Source organism: Neofelis nebulosa, chromosome X, assembly GCF_028018385.1.
Source record: "Neofelis nebulosa isolate mNeoNeb1 chromosome X, mNeoNeb1.pri, whole genome shotgun sequence".
NCBI classification, from domain to species: Eukaryota; Metazoa; Chordata; class Mammalia; order Carnivora; family Felidae; genus Neofelis; species Neofelis nebulosa.
Window position 1 is genome coordinate 110,367,940 of NC_080800.1, and position 19,617 is coordinate 110,387,556.

The 19,617-nt window shown below is 42.5% G+C and overlaps 1 protein-coding gene across 1 annotated transcript in view; it reads right to left on the bottom strand.

The window, feature by feature from the left end:
* The window catches only part of GPC3 (glypican 3), a 422,633-nt gene that overhangs the window by 192,276 nt on the left and 210,740 nt on the right, over positions 1 to 19,617 (bottom strand). The window contains exon 3 of the mRNA XM_058714569.1: positions 5,606 to 6,300. Coding sequence (XP_058570552.1) covers positions 5,606 to 6,300 — 695 coding nt within the window. The remainder of the gene's footprint in view (positions 1 to 5,605; positions 6,301 to 19,617) is intronic.

Below are 19,617 nucleotides of genomic sequence, written 5' to 3' on the forward strand. Positions count from 1 at the left end.
TGACTATGGGGGTGGGGCACAGAAAGTAAATGAAATCATAGAAACTTTGGGGACAATTTCTGGCAGAGCAGTAAACATACAAGATGCTGATTATTAACCACTGAATAAATGGATGTGAAATGTACAATGGCCATGCCTATGATCCACACACACGTATGTGGTAATGACAATCAAAATGGTTTCAGAATAAAAACAATTGCATTTTTAAAAGCAGGTTGTGAACTGAGAACAAACTGAGGGTTGATGCGGGGTGGGAGGGAGGGGCGGGTGGGTGATGGGTATTGAAGAGGGCATCTTTTGGGATGAGCACTGGGTGTTGTATGGAAACCAATCTGACAATAAATTTCATAAAAAATAAATAAATAAAATAAAAGCAGGTTGCGGTTGGGGCGCCTGGGCGGCTCAGTAGGTTAAATGTCTGACTCTTGGTTTCAGCTCAGGTCATGCGTAATCTCACGGTTCATGGCATTGAGCCCCTCTTTGGGTTCTGCGCTGGGCACAGAGCCTACTTGGGATTCTCTCTCTGCCCCTCCCCTGCTCTCTCTCTCTTTCAAAATAAATAAACATTTTTAAAAATAAATAAATAAAAGAAGGTTGTGACATTTGGCAGCGTGGGTGTAGTGCAACAACAATGTTGAAAATACATGCATTGATAACTGTACATACTTGTATTTGCTTCAGAGTAAAAGACGTGGAATTCAATAATGTGCTGATAAATTTAACAGTGATGCTCCCACCCAAGTACTATTATAAACCTACTCGATGCTCACTTGGGGCCATGATATTTAACCTAGTTCACCAATGTAGATAGAGTCAAGATGGATCTCTTTACCGTCCCATCATTAAAACCTTCTTGGACTTCTCGGTACAAATGTTCTGTCTCCTTCCCTCCCTCTCAACTTTCTTTCTTGATCTCTGTCTCTGTCTCTGTCTCTCTCATGTGCATGCACACACACACACACACACACACACACACACACATTTTCACACAATATTTTATTCATCTCTTTGGACTAAAATGACATGAAACCTCCTGGCACTTAAAAATAAATTTAAGAAGAACTCACTGTCCATTTGGCACTTAGGCAAATATAGTAAAAAGAGTACCGGACTGGGTTTGAGCAAGTACCTGCCACGTGTCTTGAACTCTGCCAGGTACTTTGAACCTATCTTTCAATTAATCTCCATATATCAACCCTATTTTACAGATGAGGAATCTGAGGTCCTAGCTTTGCCATTAGCCATCATTCACTCCCAATCTCTGGGCCTTACCTTATGCTTCAAACAAGGTGGCTGGATTTGTTCCCAGAGGAGTATCAGAATCAACTGGGGCACTTATTTTAAAAAAATAATTTCTGGGGCGCCTGGGTGGCTCAGTCGGTTGAGCGTCCGACTTCAGCTCAGGTCATGATCTCGCGGTCAGTGAGTTCGAGCCCCGCGTCGGGCTCTGGGCTGACGGCTCAGAGCCTGGAGCCTGCTTCCGATTCTGTGTCTCCCTCTCTCTCTGCCCCTCCCCCGTTCATGCTCTGTCTCTCTCTGTCTCAAAAATAAATAAATGTTTAAAAAAAATAAAAAAATAAATAAAATAATTTTTATGTAATGTCTATCCCCAACATGGGGCTCGAACTTACAACCCTGAGATCAACAGTCGCGTGCTCTACAGACTGAGCCAGCTAGGTGCCCCTGGGCACTTTTAAAATGACAAATTCTGGGGCGCCTGGGTCGCTCAGTCGGTTAAGCGTCCGACTTCGGCTGGGGTCTTGATCTCACAGTTCGCGAGTTCAAGCCCCAGATCAGGCTCTGTGCCGACAGCTCAGAGCCTGGAGCCTGCTTCAGATTCTGTGTCTCCCTCTCTCTCTGCCCCTCCCCCACTCATGCTCGGTCGCTCTCTCAAAAGCAAACATTAAAAAAAATAATAAAATGACAAACTCTATGACCAATTCTCCAGCCTCTCCACAGACCTATGGCATCTACCCCCAGGGGTAGACTCTGGGAATCTAACAAGTTGCCCAGGTGATAGTGATGATGAACCAAGTTTGGGAACCAGACGGTTACCACCTCTGGGAGGGCTGACAACGAGAACACCCCAAACATTCAATCCCATGCCTCCCCTTGGCATTTGGAGGAAACGAAAACTATCTTAGGGAAAACTAAAGCACTAACAGGCCATACTTAACAAAAATTCAACAGCGCCCTGTTCACTTAGAAGACCACCATGTCCCTTGTAATCGGGCGTAAATGGTAGCCAGCAAAACAACTATGCAAAGTCCCTGTACGGCGGACCTCATGGCACGGCTTAGAGCTAGCTGAAAAGGTTGTCCCAACAGAGCTCAGGAAGAGCATATTTTCAAAGAGGTCTCTCACCACAGCCTAACCTCAAACAGGACAGACTGGCAGGATTTTACATTTTATCACAACAGGAAGGTGAGGGTGCTATAGCAGAACCTCATTAATGCTTTGGTTTTAAATCGGCTTTTGCTTTGGGGCATTCTGCGGGTTTGTTAACATGAATCGAGTTCAGCAGTCTACCCGGCCCTCACTTCCCCTCACCCCTCCCCCACCCCCACCCACCCACCCCCGCAAATAGCCCAGCCCCTTTCTGGCTGGTACAGAATATGGGCTGGATCGCACCTGGCCAATGATTCCCCCACCCCCACCATTTGGGATATATTACTTAGAGTTGGTGGTCATAAAACAGTAACAAGGCAGAGTTTACATAGGCTTGCTGTTCTAGTTCAGGCATTCCCTGGGGAAGGCCGACTTCACGCTCTCATAACCAGCTGGGAGCCGGGAGCTGGGAGCAATCAGACCCTTAATGGCCAAAACAGAAAGGGACTGCGTCACTGAGCACCTCTGGACAGCCAAGCCTTTTCTTCCCGAATGATAATGACAGGACATGTACTCCCCCAGCATGCACACGCATTTGCTTGTGTGCGTGTGCATGTGTGTGTGCACACGCCCCCTCCCCCCACGCATGTGTGCAACTTAAAATACAACAGGTTTGGCACCCTGAAATAACTATCCAATTGAAGTTCATGATGACTTTGCCAAATCGTTATGGTGCTTTTACACTTGATCTTAGCCAAAAGGCCGAGAAGCGATCGTTATGGCGCTTTTAGAATGAAAGTCTGGAGGGTCTAACGGGAGACAGACTGGCATGGTGGGAATAGGGAGTGTTAGCAGCAGAAGACCTAGGATTCTAGTCCCTCTGGCTCTTCGGTTAATTACATAACTTTGGACCAGCTTCCCTAAACTTGATTTCTTCATTTGTAAATCAATGGGATTGGACTAGCTAATCTCTCATGGCTCCTTCCACCACTCACATTATGGTGAAATGCTCACGATGGTGAAATTTATTCAGTTACACACGTGTCCATCAACTAGACTTGACCTTTTCAAGACTTAAGAACTGCGTCTTGGGTAACTGTGAATACCCAGCACCTGGCAAAGTGCCATGAACAAAGCAGATGCTTAATAAATGTTTACTAAGGGGCGCCTGGGTGGCTCAGTCGGTTGAGCGTCCGACTTCAGCTCAGGTCACGATCTCGTGGTCCGTGAGTTCGAGCCCCACGTCGGGCTCTGGGCTCATGGCTCGGAGCCTGGAGCCTGCTTCCGATTCTGTGTCTCCCTCTCTCTCTGCCCCTCCCCCGTTCGTGCTCTGTCTCTCTCTGTCTCAAAAAGAAATAAACGTTAAAAAAAAATTAAAAAGACCTTTAAAAAAAATAAATAAATGTTTACCAAATAAACCTTCATGCCTAGAGCCCAATCACAACAATGCACTTAACCCCTTAGCAGTTCCCCACCCTACTTTTGTGTCTAAAAGCACTTGACGAGAACACATGTTTTTAAGATTAATTATGTCGCTGTGAGGCGACCAATATCAGAGTCAACTTTTACACATCCCCAAACCCTGTCTTTAACGTTGTCTCATTTTTCCTCCTACTAAAGACATTTCCACACCCTGGCCCCTTTGCTTTGTGTCTTACACGCAGGGGGCCCTCAAGCACTAGCAGGCGGGTGAGTCTGTGGACACATCCACTTGTCATTTTTCCATTTCTGTAAGATTTACTGTTGCATAAGGCCCCAGAATCTGGCCTCGAATTATAAAGCAGTCAAGGAAATAATTAGCCACTGAAGAGCACGACTGTTAGATAGCACATTTCTGTTCGTTTTACTATAAAATATTTTCTCAGTAAACGTGTTTTAAATGGCTAATGTTGTGAATGGGGCAATTAGAGTGGCTGCGTGAGTAGCCATGCTGTGGCGTGCATCATTTCCGTCCTCCTTCCCAGTTTAATTCACCCAAGAAACCAATTACGCCTATCGCTTTGAATTTCCCGAGTTCAAAGATGGACTGAACGGCCGGGTCTGCCCTCCGCATTCTGGGTAACCAATGGCCGAGAGTCCGCGGCAGTCTCACCGTCTAGAAGCTAAGAGCACGCGGCAACCAGGCCAGCCAAACCTGGGTTTGAGTCCCACTTCCCCCACCTCAATTTAACAGCTTTGAGATCCCGGACAAGGTACTTAACTTCTGTTTTAAGTTTATGTATTTACTTTGAGAGGGTCTAACACTAGAACCCGTTTTGTGGATTACCGTGAAATACTGTCAGGTGAACTGGCCAGCAGAGCACCTGGGATGTAGTTGGACTTCGACAGTGGCAGCAGATTACCGGATTTTGCCACCTCCTTCTACGAAGCTGGCAGCATTCAGGAATCGGTCACGACCACCTCAGTGGGATGTGCTGGGAGCTCTTGGCTGTATGTTCTGCTCCACTTTGAAAAGCGGGTGCGTCCCATGGTTCTGAACGTGTGCACTCTGGCCCCGCTGTCAGAACCGTCCCACCCCCATCACAAAGCCCATGCGAACGGGGTTAGACTGGTGTAACCGAGGTCATGGAAACAACTGCTCGAGAACGTGGATGTTTTGCCTCGCTTACGTTCTCAGGTAGGGTCGGTTAGCGGGTTCTGGCTGGGCCTCTTGTGTTTAAAGTCACGACTCAAAAGGGTCGTGTGATAGACACAGTTAAGAGCCCGAGAGTGAAATAAGAATCCGAAAGATTGGTGATGACCTCATCGAAGGCAAACTCGATCAACTGCTGAATCACAGCTCTTCCACTAACTAGAGCTGGGTGCCCTTGGGTAAGTTATCGTTTCACTGAGCTTCAGTTTCCCCACTTGTGAAATGGAGGTAATGTGCCTGCCTCCCAGGGTTGTCACGAGGATTGCGATGACTGACCACAGTGGGAATAATAGCTTATATTTACTGAAGACTTCCCACGTGCGTGTGCCACGCACACGCTAAATGCGTTCATGTGTTATTCCCTATGAAGAAGATATCCTTTTTAACCTCATTTTCCGAGTCAGCAATCCGAGGCCCACAAAGATAAGAAGATCCACCCGAGTTCCCACGGCAACCAAGGAGACGCAGCCGAAAGGCAAAGCCAGGCACTAGGACTCCGTAGCCTGTGAGACCGTGCAGCCCTCTATCATCTCTGCCCACCCCCCTGATCCTCCCCGCATTTCTCTCCATCGGCACCTGCTGCTGGCCAGGCTGCCACACCCTCATCGGACCCAATTCCCCAGAAAACTGTAGACTGGTACTCACGGTGGTGGTCAGCTTTCCTCCATTCTTCTGGACATATTGGATGGAATCGTGGATCGTTGAAAAGAGCCCAAGCAGCACATTCTCCATGTCGTAGATTCTGTACACGCCACTCACCAGTTCTTCCAGAGACAGAATGTACTCTCTCCAGTACTTGTCAATCTCCACCACGCCTGCCATACAGCCTTGCATGACCACATTGCAGTAGCCACCGCAAGGCTTAACCATCATCAGTCCCTGGCAGTAAGAGCAGTACCACATCCTGGTGAGCATCCGGCCACAGTCTTTACTGAACTTCAGATGATCAGTTGTGTTGATCACCTCAATTCCGAGATTCAGGGCCTGGAGGAAGATCCGGGTGACCTGCAGCGACTTGGAAACCTGGGTCATAATAAGCTTGGGGAAATTCCCGAAGACTTTCAGGTCACGCCTTGCCCCTCGGAGGCACTCGTTGATGTCCGAGGTCGACTCAGGCAGGCCGGGGCTCATGAGCTGGGTATAGATGACCGGAAACAGGCTGTCAAACAAATCATTGACCATGTCGTCCACATTGATGTCAGAACCCAGGATATAGAGAGACACGTCGGTGAAAAATTCACCCACAAACTCAAAAGCTTGCGGGGTCAGGCTCGGATAGTTGTTCTTAAACATGGCGTTGGTGTAATTCTTGGCGTGGCGAACAACAATTTCAAAGGCCTCTGTAAAATAAGAGATATAGAAATGCCCACAAATTAAAGCATGAAAACCCGGGGCGTAATTGAATTTGAGATTTCTCTATCGCTGTGGTGATTAAAGTCCCGCTTGCCTTAAATAATTGACTCATATCCATTTCTGGCATTGCCTCTACTCCTGCGGTTGTCTGCTCCTATAAATCAATTTTCCTTTCTGAACATGAAGTCCAAACTCTGATGTGCACATAAATTCTTAAACACACAAATTGTATTTCAAATGACAAAAGCCAGGATTCGGTTAACGTTTCGGCTTCTCATGAAAATATTGATTAAAAATTGGCTAAATGAGAAGTTATTTCTCTTTCTCTCACTGATTTATTCAGTTACAAAGAAAATGTACTTCAAGACATTTCATTTTTAGACACAGACAAATATTTGACAACAAACCATACACTTTATAAACTCCCATAACAATTTCAGCCTGTTCAGCCCTGGAGGAGAGAGGCAAGTTCTTAGCCAAGAATAAAAGCTATCACGAATTTAATCATTTTGGGTAGGTTTTCTCCAGGTAACTTTAAGGGAGTATCTGATGTGCTGTCAGACCTAGAAAATGGAATTTATCCCCAAAATGGGTATCTGCATGGGAAAAAACAATCCATGCCCTTATCTATACATTTGATATTACAAATAACACCTCTGGTATTTGCAAGCTGAACGTTTGGAAGGATAAGTACTGAGCTTCCTTGGTAAAGTTTGCCTTCCACGTGGCTTGGAAGCCTTACGTACTCTACAGAGACCATGAATTAGGGATTACATCTGCTGCCCCTCCCCCTTGGCATAAGGCCCAATTAGTGTCACTGGTTTGAGAAAGAGCGTGGTAAAGTCACTATCTCGTCTTCTCCAAAGTGAAACACGCCAGACACAGATGATCTCAAATAATCAGAGTTCCACATTTATAGGAGGGAAGGGATAACAGCCGTAACGATGGGCCTTTCACAAAATAAGACCGAGTTTAAAAACAAACAAAAATAACCAAGTTTCCGGAGACATTTACAATTAACCTACTACTTTCTTTCACTCCCTTCCAAAGCGCAAAGGTCCATGACAGATGTAGTCTAAATGATGCCAATTCACGAGCCTTGAAAAAGCACATTACTCCTGCTTTCACACTACTAGAGAGACGGTAATCCACCAGCTCCTTGGGATTACTTAGTCCGACATCTCAGTCACCTGCGGCGGAAGTGGGCTACAGGTTGTGCCACCGCCATCCGCCCCAGATCCCTCACAGGGTAGAACATGCTTGCTAGATTCTTCCCTCGGGCTCATGACACGCCCAGCCACGGTGAGCAGACGCCAGTGTAATTCCGCTGGGCTTCCAAGCCCACTTGCGAAAGCTAATCGTCATTTCCATCAACTGCTCGTTTGTTCGTCTTGGTTTGTTTCGTTTAGAACGTTAAGCGATGCCTGGAAAGGTGATCCACTTTACAGCAATTTCTTCCCAACCCCACAAGCTACTTTATTCTCAATCCTTGAGTCTAAAGGTTGAACGAGGCCATGAGGCCAAGAGATCACCCGGCGCAATACAAAGGACCAGTGAATGAATTCTTTGAAATCATCAGAAATTCGGAGACTTAAAACTCTCCATTCATTTTAATTTCGGCTACCTACCATTTAATGTATCCTAGGCTCTGTGTGAGGTGTCGGGAACATGTAAGTGCTGGGTAGTTGGAGGTAAATGATATCCCATCCTTGTCTTAGTCTTATAAGTGCTCACAAGCTGTATGGTGCATGCAAAGCATTTCCGAGAATATGATAATGTCTACATTCTACAAAAATCTTCCGAATCTGATACTGTGGTCCCCATTTTATAGATGATGGAACTGATGCTCAGCAGAGTTTAAGCACTTCCCTCGGGCCCCATAGCTGCAAAGTAGCAGTCAGCTCAGACTAGGGCCTCCCAGCACTGGTTACACTCTAGCTGCCCTCAGCCCGACGGCCAACACACATATCCTCAAAATTCTTTGTAGAAAGTTAACTTCTTTTTACGCTCATTATTTTCCCATTGGCTTCTCCTCTCCAGATGGAAATGTATTTGAAGGAATTGCAGCCCAAAGACCCACAAAGCAGAGTCATACTTTCACCTTTGCCTTGGGGCAGCACGAGGTAAGGGGGGGGAGGACTGCTACTCTAAAATGAACTCTCTACAAGGCAAATCTCGTCTCTAGCACAGTGCATGCGTTCTCTAATGTGTGAGATATAGGGCAGTCTGTTCCATAGACTGTACTGCCAGAACCTTGGTGTTTTTTTTTTTTTTTTTTCTGTCACTAGCACTTTTGGATCAATAGAAAAAGAAAATTACAAAAGATCACGAACTCTTCTGCAGAAAGAATAACAACAATGCATATTGCAGGGAGAAAGGGCTCAGGGTTCACATCTAACCTCCAGCTCACATGTGCTCCCTGCTCTAACTTTCACAGCTCAGAATCCACTTAGCACGTCTCTGGGTTGTGCCCAACCCCCTTCCTTCTATATCACAGGACAACAGACCAAACCATAACTGCTCAAGGAAGGCTCCTTGGGGACTTATAGAAACCACCACGAGGTGAAAAGTGACGCTCAGCTTGAGGCTGGCAACTGGAGGTTTCATGAAATGAAGCCAAGGGCTAGAATTACTGCAAGGAAGTTCAGCCCATTGATTTTTTTGGGGGGGAGGGGGGATGGGGGGGTCAGATAATAATCCACACTTAAGCTAGGGGGAATTTCCTCTGTCTCCTTCCTGGAAAGAAGCCAGGAGTCATGTCCAGGAAAAACTGGAACAATGTAAAAATGAGAGGCATAAAGAAAAATTTGGCACTGAACAAAATTATTTTTTTTACCATATATAAAAAGATACGCTGAGTTAATACACATCCCAATATTGCAAGATTTGTAAATGTGCCCATCATTATCCCGGCCACCACTGTTTGGACACACTCCAGTGTTGTCAACATCCTCCTGAAATTATGGTGCTCAAAACGGGACACAATTCTCCAGATGTGGTTTGATACTGAAGTTTGCAATCAGGCTATGATGTCTCTTTAAATGGTTCAATAACTTCTTCAACTTCAACCTTCAACAGGAGGTTCCCCCCTGCAACCTCTGGACATACAGTCTATCACTGTAGCAAAAGGACCATCTTTACTTTCGGTAATGATGTTTCTGCATTCAGACCCACACAGAAAGAAATGTGTTTTCACGGGCCTTTTCAGTAGAAGGCTGCATATGTTTAGAAAGGAGATTATAACTGTGGTTGGAAAAGAGGAACAAGTGAACTTCTGAAGTCCCTTCAAGCCCTTAAGAATAGGGCAGCCCCAGGGCGCCTGGGTGGCTCGGTCAGTTATGATCTCTCCGTTTGTGAGTCAAGAATTCCTGCTTGTGATTCTCTCTCTTCCCCCTCCCTCTCTGACCCTCCCCTGTACTCACGCTCTTCCTGTCTCGAAATAAATAAATAAATAAATAAACTTAAAAGAAAGAGAGAGAGAACATGGCAGCCCTTACAGAAGCAGGTTACTTTTTTCAAGGCAGCTTTTCCCACATTGTAAGAATGGCAACTACTTTATAAAAACTCTTTAAATTCATAGCATAAATGCCATAACAAGTTGGATTCAAAACTGTCCTTGTTTTTAAGCATAGGTACTTTATTATTTTTTATTTTTAAATATAATTTATTGCCACATTGGCTTACATACAACGCCCAGTGCTCATCCTAACAGGTGCCCTCCTCAATGCCCATCACCCACTTTCTCCTCTCCCCCACCCGCTATCAACCCTCAGTTTGCTCTCTGTATTTAAGATCTCTTATGCTTTGCCTCCCTCCGTCTCTGTAACTATTTTTTCCCTTTCCCTTCCCCCATGGTTTTATTTTAAGTTTCTCAAGATCCACATATGCGTGAAAACGTATGACACCTGTCCTTCTCTGACTTATTTCACTCAACGTAATACCTTCCAGTTCCATCCACGTTGCTACAAATGGCATGATTTCATTCTTTCTCATTGCCAAGTAGTATTCCGTTGTGTATATAAACCCCATCTTCTTTATCCATTCATCAGTTGATGGACATTTGGGCTCTTTCCATAATTTGACTATTGTTGAAAGTGTTGCTATAAGTATTGGGGTGCACGTACCCTTATGCATCAGCACTCCTGTATCCTTTGGGTAAATTCCTAGTAGTGCTGTTGCTGGGTCATAGGGTAGTTCAATTTTTAACTTTTTGAGGACCTTGCATACTGTTTTCCGGAGTGGCTGCACCAGTTTCAAGCATAGGTACTTTAATAGGAAAAGGAAACTAACATTAATGAGGTACCTGCAATGTACATGGATGGATCTGTGATAAACTTGCTTACATATGTCCTCTCATTGAACTTTGACACAGCCATATGTATTTGGAATTATTTTCATTTGACTGGTGAGGAAACTGAGGCTCAGACAGGTTAAATGACTTGTACAAGGTAATGCCTCTAATTAAATGTCAGGGCCTGAATCTGAATGTAGGTCAGTTTAACAGCACGCCCCTTATTAATTTTACTATGTGCATCGCCCTTGAAAACTGGATATTGGGGGGGCTCCTGGGTGGCCCAGTTGGTTAAGCATCTGACTTCGGCTCAGGTCATGATCTTGTGGTCTATGAGTTCAAGCCCCGTGTTAGGCTCTGTGCTGACAGCTCTGAGCCTGGAGCCTGCTTTGGATTCTGTGTCTTCTTCTCTGTCCCTCCCCCACTGGTGCTCTGTCTGTCTGTCTGTCTGTCTCTCTCTCTCAAAAACAAACAAACATTAAAAATTACAAAAAAAAAAAAAAAAAGAAAACTGGATATTGGGAGACTTGTGGTCTTGGCTTGAACATGTAAAGAGCTTAGAATTCATCACTCCCATCCTCCACAAAAGATAGAAGCTCAACAAACTGAAAATCACCAATTCTTCTTTGACCCATGAAGGGAACTGAGGTCACAGAGCAAACGGCCACCCTGAAATATGGGAAGAGAGGCAAACATAGAAACTCACAGCTGAGATCAGCTTACCTGGAGCAGAAGCCACTGGAACCATAAACTACTAGGAACATTTTCAGGGTAATTTTGACAAACGCAGGCTGAACGTGGACTTGCTTGACACCTAAAAACTCCTGGGCCCCCAGTATTATGAGGCCCCCCCCCACACTTCCATGGGATTTACCTCCAGAAAACATACAGTGTTCTCACGGTGAAGATCTAAGACAAGTCTCTTTGTTTTTCAGGCAGGGGGAGGAAAAAGTAATAATTTAGACGTCCACTGCTTTCCAAAGGACACGTTACCAAAGCCTAATATACCTGGTAAAAGGGCAACCAGACAACTCTAGCCCCCTCTAGCTCTCTTGTTCTATTGAAAGGGAGAAAACAAAAGCTGAGATAAACTTATGAAGGTCACAGCCCAAGAATTTAGGCTCACTGAAAGCCTAAGATTAATCATAAGATTATAGACCACTTCTATTCCCCCCATAATTTACCATGAGAAAGACAAAGACCTTATTTAAGAAGGAGCTATTAGGGAAACCCAAAAACAACTGGTGAGAAAAAGAAATAGAACAAGGAAACTAGAGAAAACTAAAGCCTCTGGCACCGATGGCTACAACAGACATTAAATAGCCCAGCTCCTAGTCAAATTAACATAAAAATTCACACTAAAATCGCAATTATCTTAGTTCCTATTACCCCATATCATGTCTTAGTTTCAACGATCACAGCCATGCTCAAAGGTAAGAAAAACAGTCTGAAGAGACAAAGCAAACATCAGAACCATAATCACATACGGCACAGATTCTGGAAATATCAGACAGGGAATTTAAAATAACTATTATCGGGGCACCTGGGTGGCTCAGTCGGTTAAGCGGCCGACTTCGGCTCAGGTCATGATCTCATGGTCCGTGAGTTCGAGCCCCGCGTCGGGCTCTGTGCTGACAGCTCAGAGCCTGGAGCCCGTTTCAGATTCTGTGTCTCCCTCTCTCTCTGACCCTCCCCTGCTCATGCTCTCTCTCTGTCTCAAAAATAAATAAACGTTAAAAAAAAAATTAAAAAAAAAATAAATAACTATTATCAATATGTTAAGGGCTATAATGAAATAAGTGAACAACGTACAAGAACAGATTCAGTAATGTAAATACAAAGATGGAAACTGTAAGAAATATCAAAATAAAATGTTAGAAATCAAAAACGCAAACAGAAATGAATCAGTGAGCTTAAAGAAATGTCAACAGAAAGTTCCCAAACCAAAATGGAGAGAGAAAAAATAAATAGAAAAGCATACCTAAGAACTGTGAGACAAATTCAAAAGGTGTAAAATCTGTGTCATTGCAATTCCAGGAAGAGAAGAGAGAACAGAACAGGAGAAGTATTCGAGGTAATAATGGCCAAAAATTTCACAAAATTCATGACAGACACCATGCCCAGGTCCAAGAAGCTCAGAGAACAAGCAAGTTGAGTATCAAAATGCCTACTTCTAGGTATATCATACTCAACCTGCAGAAGACCCAAGAGAAAGAGAAAGTCTTCCAAGATGCCAGAGGAAGAAAAATCATCTCACTTACAGTGGAAAAAAGCATAAGAATTGTATAAGACAGGGGCGCCTGGGTGGCTCAGCTGGTTATGTGTCCGACTTCAGCTCAGGTCATGATCTCACAGTTTGTGAGTTCAAGCCCCGTGTTGGGCTTGCTGCTGTTGGCACAGAGCCTGCTCCAGATCCTCTGTCCCCCCTCTCTCTCTGCCCCTCCCCCACTCCTGCTTTGTTTCTCTCTCAAAAAGAAATAAACATTAATAAAAAAGAATTCTATCGAACATCTTGTCAGAAACCATGCAAGCAAAGAGGGAAGTGAAAGATTTAGTGTTGAAAGAAAAAAAACCTCATCAATGTGGGATTGTTTCCAGCAAAATTATGACTGAAAAAGGGAGGAAAAATAAAGACCATCTCGGACCAACAAAAATAGAAAAAATTTGACACAGTAGACTCGCCTTGCATAAAATGTTAGAAGCAAATTTTCAGTAAATTAATTAGGTCAGAAAATTAGGTCTAGGTAAAGAAAGGAAGAGCATGAGAGAAGGAATAAATAAAGGTAAAATGAAATATTTTACTTTTCTTTTTTGAAAAAATGATCTGGGGCACCCGGATGGCTCAATTGGTTAAGTGTCCAACGCTTGGTTTCGGCTCAGGCCATGATCTCACAGCTCGTGAGATCGAGCTCCGCATCAGGCTCAGCGCTGACAGCGCGGAGCCTGCTTGGGATTTCCCTCTCCTTCTCTCTCTGACCCTTCCTGGCTTGCTCATTCTCTGTCTCCCAAAAAAAATAAATAAACAGAAATTTTAAAAAAGAATTTGTAAAAATTGATGTAATAGGTAACTTCAAAGCAATAATAGCAACAGTATATTTGGATGTAGGATGTAGACGGAACGGGACGGAGGAATAAGGAATACCCTGTTACAAGGTAAAGTCACTACCAGTGAGGCAACATAGAAGGCAGAAACAAAAGAAGGTTAAAAACAGCCAAAACAAAGAATAAGCACAATGAGTAGAAAGCAGTTAGAAACACAGTGGATACTAATACAATTACATCACTAATCACTATTTTTTACAGTTTTTTAATGTTTATTTTTAAGAGAGAGAGAGAAAGACAGAGACAGAGTGAGTGGAGGAGCATCAGAGAGAGAGAGAGAGAGACAGACACACAGAATCCAAAGCAGGCTCCAGGCTCTGAGCTGTCAGCACAGAGCCGGACACGGGGCTCGAACCCACAGACCGTGAGATTATGACCTGAGCCGAAGTCGGAGGCGTAAACCAACTGAGCCACCCAGGTGCCCCACTAATCACTTGAAATGCGAATGGTTTACATGCACAATTAGGGGCACCTGGCTGGCTCAGTCAGTGGAGCACACAACTATTGATCTCAGGGTTTTAAGTTCAAGTCCCACGTGAGGTACAGAGATTACTTAAAAATAACATCTTTAAATTCACAAATAGAGGCGCCTGGGTGACTCGGTCAGTTGAGCATCCAACTCTGACTTTGTCTCAGGTCATGATCTCACGGTTCCTGAATCTGAGCCCCGCATCAGGCTCGCTGCTGTCAGCACAGAGCCTTCTTTGGATCCTCTGTCCTCCCCTACCCCTTCCCCTCTCCTGCTTGTGCTCTCTCTCTCTCAAAAATACATACATACATACATACATACATACATACACACACAAAGTAAAAATGACTATTAGAGTAAATATAAGAACAAAACCCAACTCTAGATTGTCTACAGAAAACACATCTTAAATATAAAGATAAAAAGGGATAGAGAAAGATATACCATGGTAACACTAAGAAAAAACTGGAATAGCTAAATTAATTTCAGACTAAGCACTTTGGAAGAAGGAAAACTATTAGGGATAAAGGAGTCAATTCTACAAGAAGACATAATCCTTAACGTATGCATCTACCAACAGAACATCAAAATATGTGAAGCAAAACCGACAGAATTGTAAGAGGAATATACAAATCTACAATTATAGTTGGAGACATCAACATCCGTCTATCAGTAACAAATCTATCAGGCAGATAATTAGTAAGGATACAGATGAACTGAACGGCACTATCAATCAAATAGATCTCATCGACATTTAGGGCACTTCATCCATCTACAGCAAGATATACATTCTTCTCAAGCTCACATAAAACATTCCCCAAGACAGACCACGTTCTGGGCCATAAAATGCATCTTACGCATTTAAAAGCATAGAAATCATACAAAGAACATTCTTAGACCACATGGCTTTAAATTACAAATCGATAACAGAAAGAGAACAGGATAGTATCCAATCATTTGCAAATTAAACAACACACTTCTACATACCACATGGAACAAAGAAGTCTTAAGAGAAATTTTTAAATATTTTCAACTAACTGAAAATGAAACTAAATACAACTCACTGAAATTGGTGGGATGCAATAAAAAAGAATGAGATCTGGCCATTTGCAACAACACGGATGGAGCTAGAGAGTATAACGCTAAGCAAAATCAGTCAGAGAGAAACAAACACCGTATGATTTCACTCATATGTGGAATTTAAGGAACAAAACAAATGGACAAAGAAAGGGAGAGAGAGAGAGAGAGAGAGAGAGAGAGACCAAGAAACAGACACTTAACTATAAAGAACTGATGGTTACCAGAGGAGGTGGGTGGGGGAATGGGTGAAATAGGCAGAGAAGATCAAGAGGACACTTGTCATGATGAACAGAGTAGTATACAGAACTGTGAGTCACTATATATTACACCTGAAACTAATATAACACTGTATGTTAACCATACTGGAAGTAAAATTAAAAGCATAATAAAAACGAAAAAAAGAAATTGGTGGGATGCAGCAAAAGCAGTGCTTAGAGGGAAATTTATAGCATTGAATGCATATATTAGAAAGGAAAAAAAGATCTCAAATCAGTAGGATTTCACCAAAGGAATCTAGAGAAAGAAGAGCAATATCAATCTAAAGCAAGCAGAATAATAAAAATTAGAGCAGCAATCAATGAAATGGAAAACAGAAAATCAACAGAGAAATCCAATGAAACCAAAAGCTAGTTCTTTGAAAAGATCAATGAAATTTAAAAATATCTAGTCAGACTAATCCAAAAAGAGAGAGAGAGGAAAAAAACCCCATAATTTACTAATATGAGAAACAGAAGAGGAGTCATTATTACTGTTCCATAGATATTAAAAGGATAAAAACATGATATTTATGAACAACTCTATGGCGACAACCTTGATAAAAAAAAAAAGGTCGATGAAATGTGCCAACCCCTTGAAAGACAAAACTACCAAAATTTACACAAAGAGAAATCGATAATCTAAATTGGCCTGTATTTATTAAATAAATTGAGTGAATAAGTAACAACCTTCCAAAAAGAAAGCACCGGGTCTAGATGGTTTCACAGGTGAATTCTACAAAACATTTAAGGAAGAAAGGATACCAATTCTCTACAGTGCCTTCCAGAAAACAGAAGCATAGAGAATGTTTCCTAACTCATTCCATGAGGCCATCCTTACCCTAATACCCAAACCAGATAAAGATATTTCAAGAAAGGAACGCTACAGGACAATATCTTTCCTGAACATAAATGCAAAAATCCACAACAGAATTATTAGCAAATCATATCCAGCAAGGTATAAAAAGAATCATAAACCATGACCAAGTGGGATTTATTTTGGATATGCAAGTCTGGTTTAACATTCAAAAATCAGGGGCGCCTGGGTGGCGCAGTCAGTTAAGCGTCCGACTTCAGCCAGGTCACGATCTCGCGGTCCGTGAGTTCGAGCCCCGCGTCGGGCTCTGGGCTGATGGCTCGGAGCCTGGAGCCTGTTTCCGATTCTGTGTCTCCCTCTCTCTCTGCCCCTCCCCCATTCATGCTCTGTCTCTCTCTGTCTCAAAAATAAATAAACGTTAAAAAATAAATAAATAAATAAATAAATAAATAAATAAATAAATAAAGTCCTAGCTAATGCAACAAGGAATTAACAGAATTCTCTGTGAAGTAATAAGCAATTAAAGCAAGGTTGCAAGATACAAAGTTAATATTCGCAAGTCCATTGTTTTTTCTATTTGTCGACAATAATTAACAGGTATTTCAAACTGAAAGCACAATACCATTTATATAAGCACCCAAAAAAGTAATGCGTAGGTGTAATTCTAACAAAGTATGTACAAGAATAAACGGAAAGATGCTCCGTGTTTTTAGGTAGAAAGACTCAATATTATGAAGAAGTCAGTCCTTCCCAACGTGATCTATAGGTTCATTGGGCTCCCAATCAAAATCCCTGTAAGTTATACTGTGGATATCAATACTAAAGTTTATATGGAAAGGCAAAAGACCCAGAATAGCCATCATGACACAAAAGAATAACAAAATCGAAGGAATGGCACTACCCGGCGTCAAGAACTCCTATCAAGTTACAGTAATAAAGACAGCATGGTATTGGCAAAAGAATAAAGAAATAGATCAATGGAACAGAATACAGAGCCCAGAAAAAGAATCACAGAAAGGACAAAAGCAATTCGATGGGAAAAGGATAGTCTTTACAACAAATGGTTCTGAAACAACTAGATGCCCATATGCAAAGAAATAAATCTAGACACAGACCTTATATCTGTCATAAAAATTAATTCAAAATGGATTGTCCACCTAAACGTAAAATGCAAAAACTATAAAACTTCTAGAAAATGACATGTGAGAAGAGCTTGATTGTTTTGGGTTTAGCAATAAGGTTTTAGATACAACGTCAAAAGTCGAATCCATGAAATAAAAAATTGGTAAGTTGGGCTTTATTAAAAGTAAAAGCATGTGTTCTGTGATGTTAAGAGGATGAAGAGAAAAACATCTGTTAGGAGAAAGAGCAAACAAGGTGCAGACTGAGAAAATATTTGCAAAACATATCTGATAAAGGACTTGTGTCCAAAAGATCCAAAGAACTCTTCAAATTCAACAAGAAAACCAACAACCCAATTAAAAATGGACAGCAGATCTGATTAGGTAGATATCTCACCAAATAGAAGATATGCAGATGTCAAATAAGCATGAGAAAATATGCTCAATGTCATATGTCATGAGGGATTTGCAAATTAAAACAGCAATGAGATAGTACCACACAACCATTAGAATGGCTACACATACTATTATCATGCGATCCAGCATTTGTGCTCCTGGATGTTTACCCAACTGGGTTGAAAACTCATGTTCACACAAAAGCCTGCACATGAATGATTATAGCAGCTTTATTTAGAATTGCCCCAAACTGGAAGCGAGCAACATGTCCTTCAATAGGATCAATGAAAAGTGGTCTATCCATACAATGGAATAATATTCAGTGATGAAAAGAAACGAGGGGCGCCAGGGTGGCTCAGTCGGTTAAGCGTTCGACTTCGGCTCAGGTCATGATCTCGCGGTTCGTGGGTTCGAGCCCCGCGTCGGGCTCTGTGCTGACGCCTCCGAGCCTGCAGCCTGCTTCAGATTCTGTGTCTCCCTCTCTCTCTGCCCCACCCCTGCTCACGCTCTGTCTCTGTCTCTGTCTCTGTCTTGCTCTCTCTGTCTCTGTCTCTCTCTTGCAAAAATAAGTGAACATTAAAAAATTTTAAAAAATGAGCAATCAAGCCACGAAGAGACAGGAAGGAACCTCAAATGTCCATTTCTAAGTGAAAGAAGCCAGTCTTAAAAGACTATATACTGTATGATTCCAACTCTGGCATTCTGGAAAAGGTGAATCTATGGAGACACTAAAGAAATTAGCAGCTGCCCGGGATTTGAGGGTAGAGATGGAGGGAGGGGTGAATAGGTGAAGCACAGGACTTTTTGGGGGCGGGGGGTGAAACAGTTCTGTACGATATTCTAACGGAGGATGCAGGACATCATACATTTGTTAAAGCCCACAGAACTGTGCAACTTGGAGTGAATCTTAATGTAAATTACGGACTTCGGCTAATAATAACGTACTGATACTGGGTCATTAATTATAACAAATGTATTACACTGACGCTAATAATGGTAATAATAGAAGAAACTGTGTGCAGGGGAAAGGCAGCAAATAGGAACTCTGTACTATCTGCCCGAGTTCTGTTTAAATCTAAAGCTGCTCTTAAAAAATACTAATTTTTTAATGAGAACGACTGTACCTTGGAAATTAGTCCTTGATGGATCTAGTAACTAGATCCATGGAAAGTGTTAACTCACTCTCTTTTCTTCTTCAATCTGCTTTGGAATTTCTTTCATGAGTTAGGGAGTTTTAGCATACAATAGATGCCATATGGCATCAATGTAATTTTAATTGGGAAAACCACCAGAAAAAGTTAATGGACCAAAACATCCAAATAGGTAACACATTTCAGTGTTATTTTTGAATACGGAATAGTTTTTTAAAACTCAGCCATAGAAAAATGGCAAGTTTCGGTGGTAAGAAAAGCCCCTGTGTTTTCTAGAATACTTCATAAAGAAGACACTAAAATGGTTGCTCCAACTTCTGTTGGATTTTCCTGGCATTTTATGTTCCACGTTAATTTAACTAGAATTGACCAAGCTTCGAAATCAGTTGCTATTAGATACAAGACATTTATTTGTGCAGGCCCATGACCAGACTTTAAAGGTATGTAGCCTTCCCTTTTAAGTTTTACATATTAGGCTTCCAAACACGAAGGTATGTCAATTCGAAGTCAAGAAATAAGTGGGAAAAAATGAAAGTAACACATTTTTCAAAGGTTATGACATACATCATTTCATAGATAGACAGATACACACACACACACATACATAGATACAGACTTCCTCT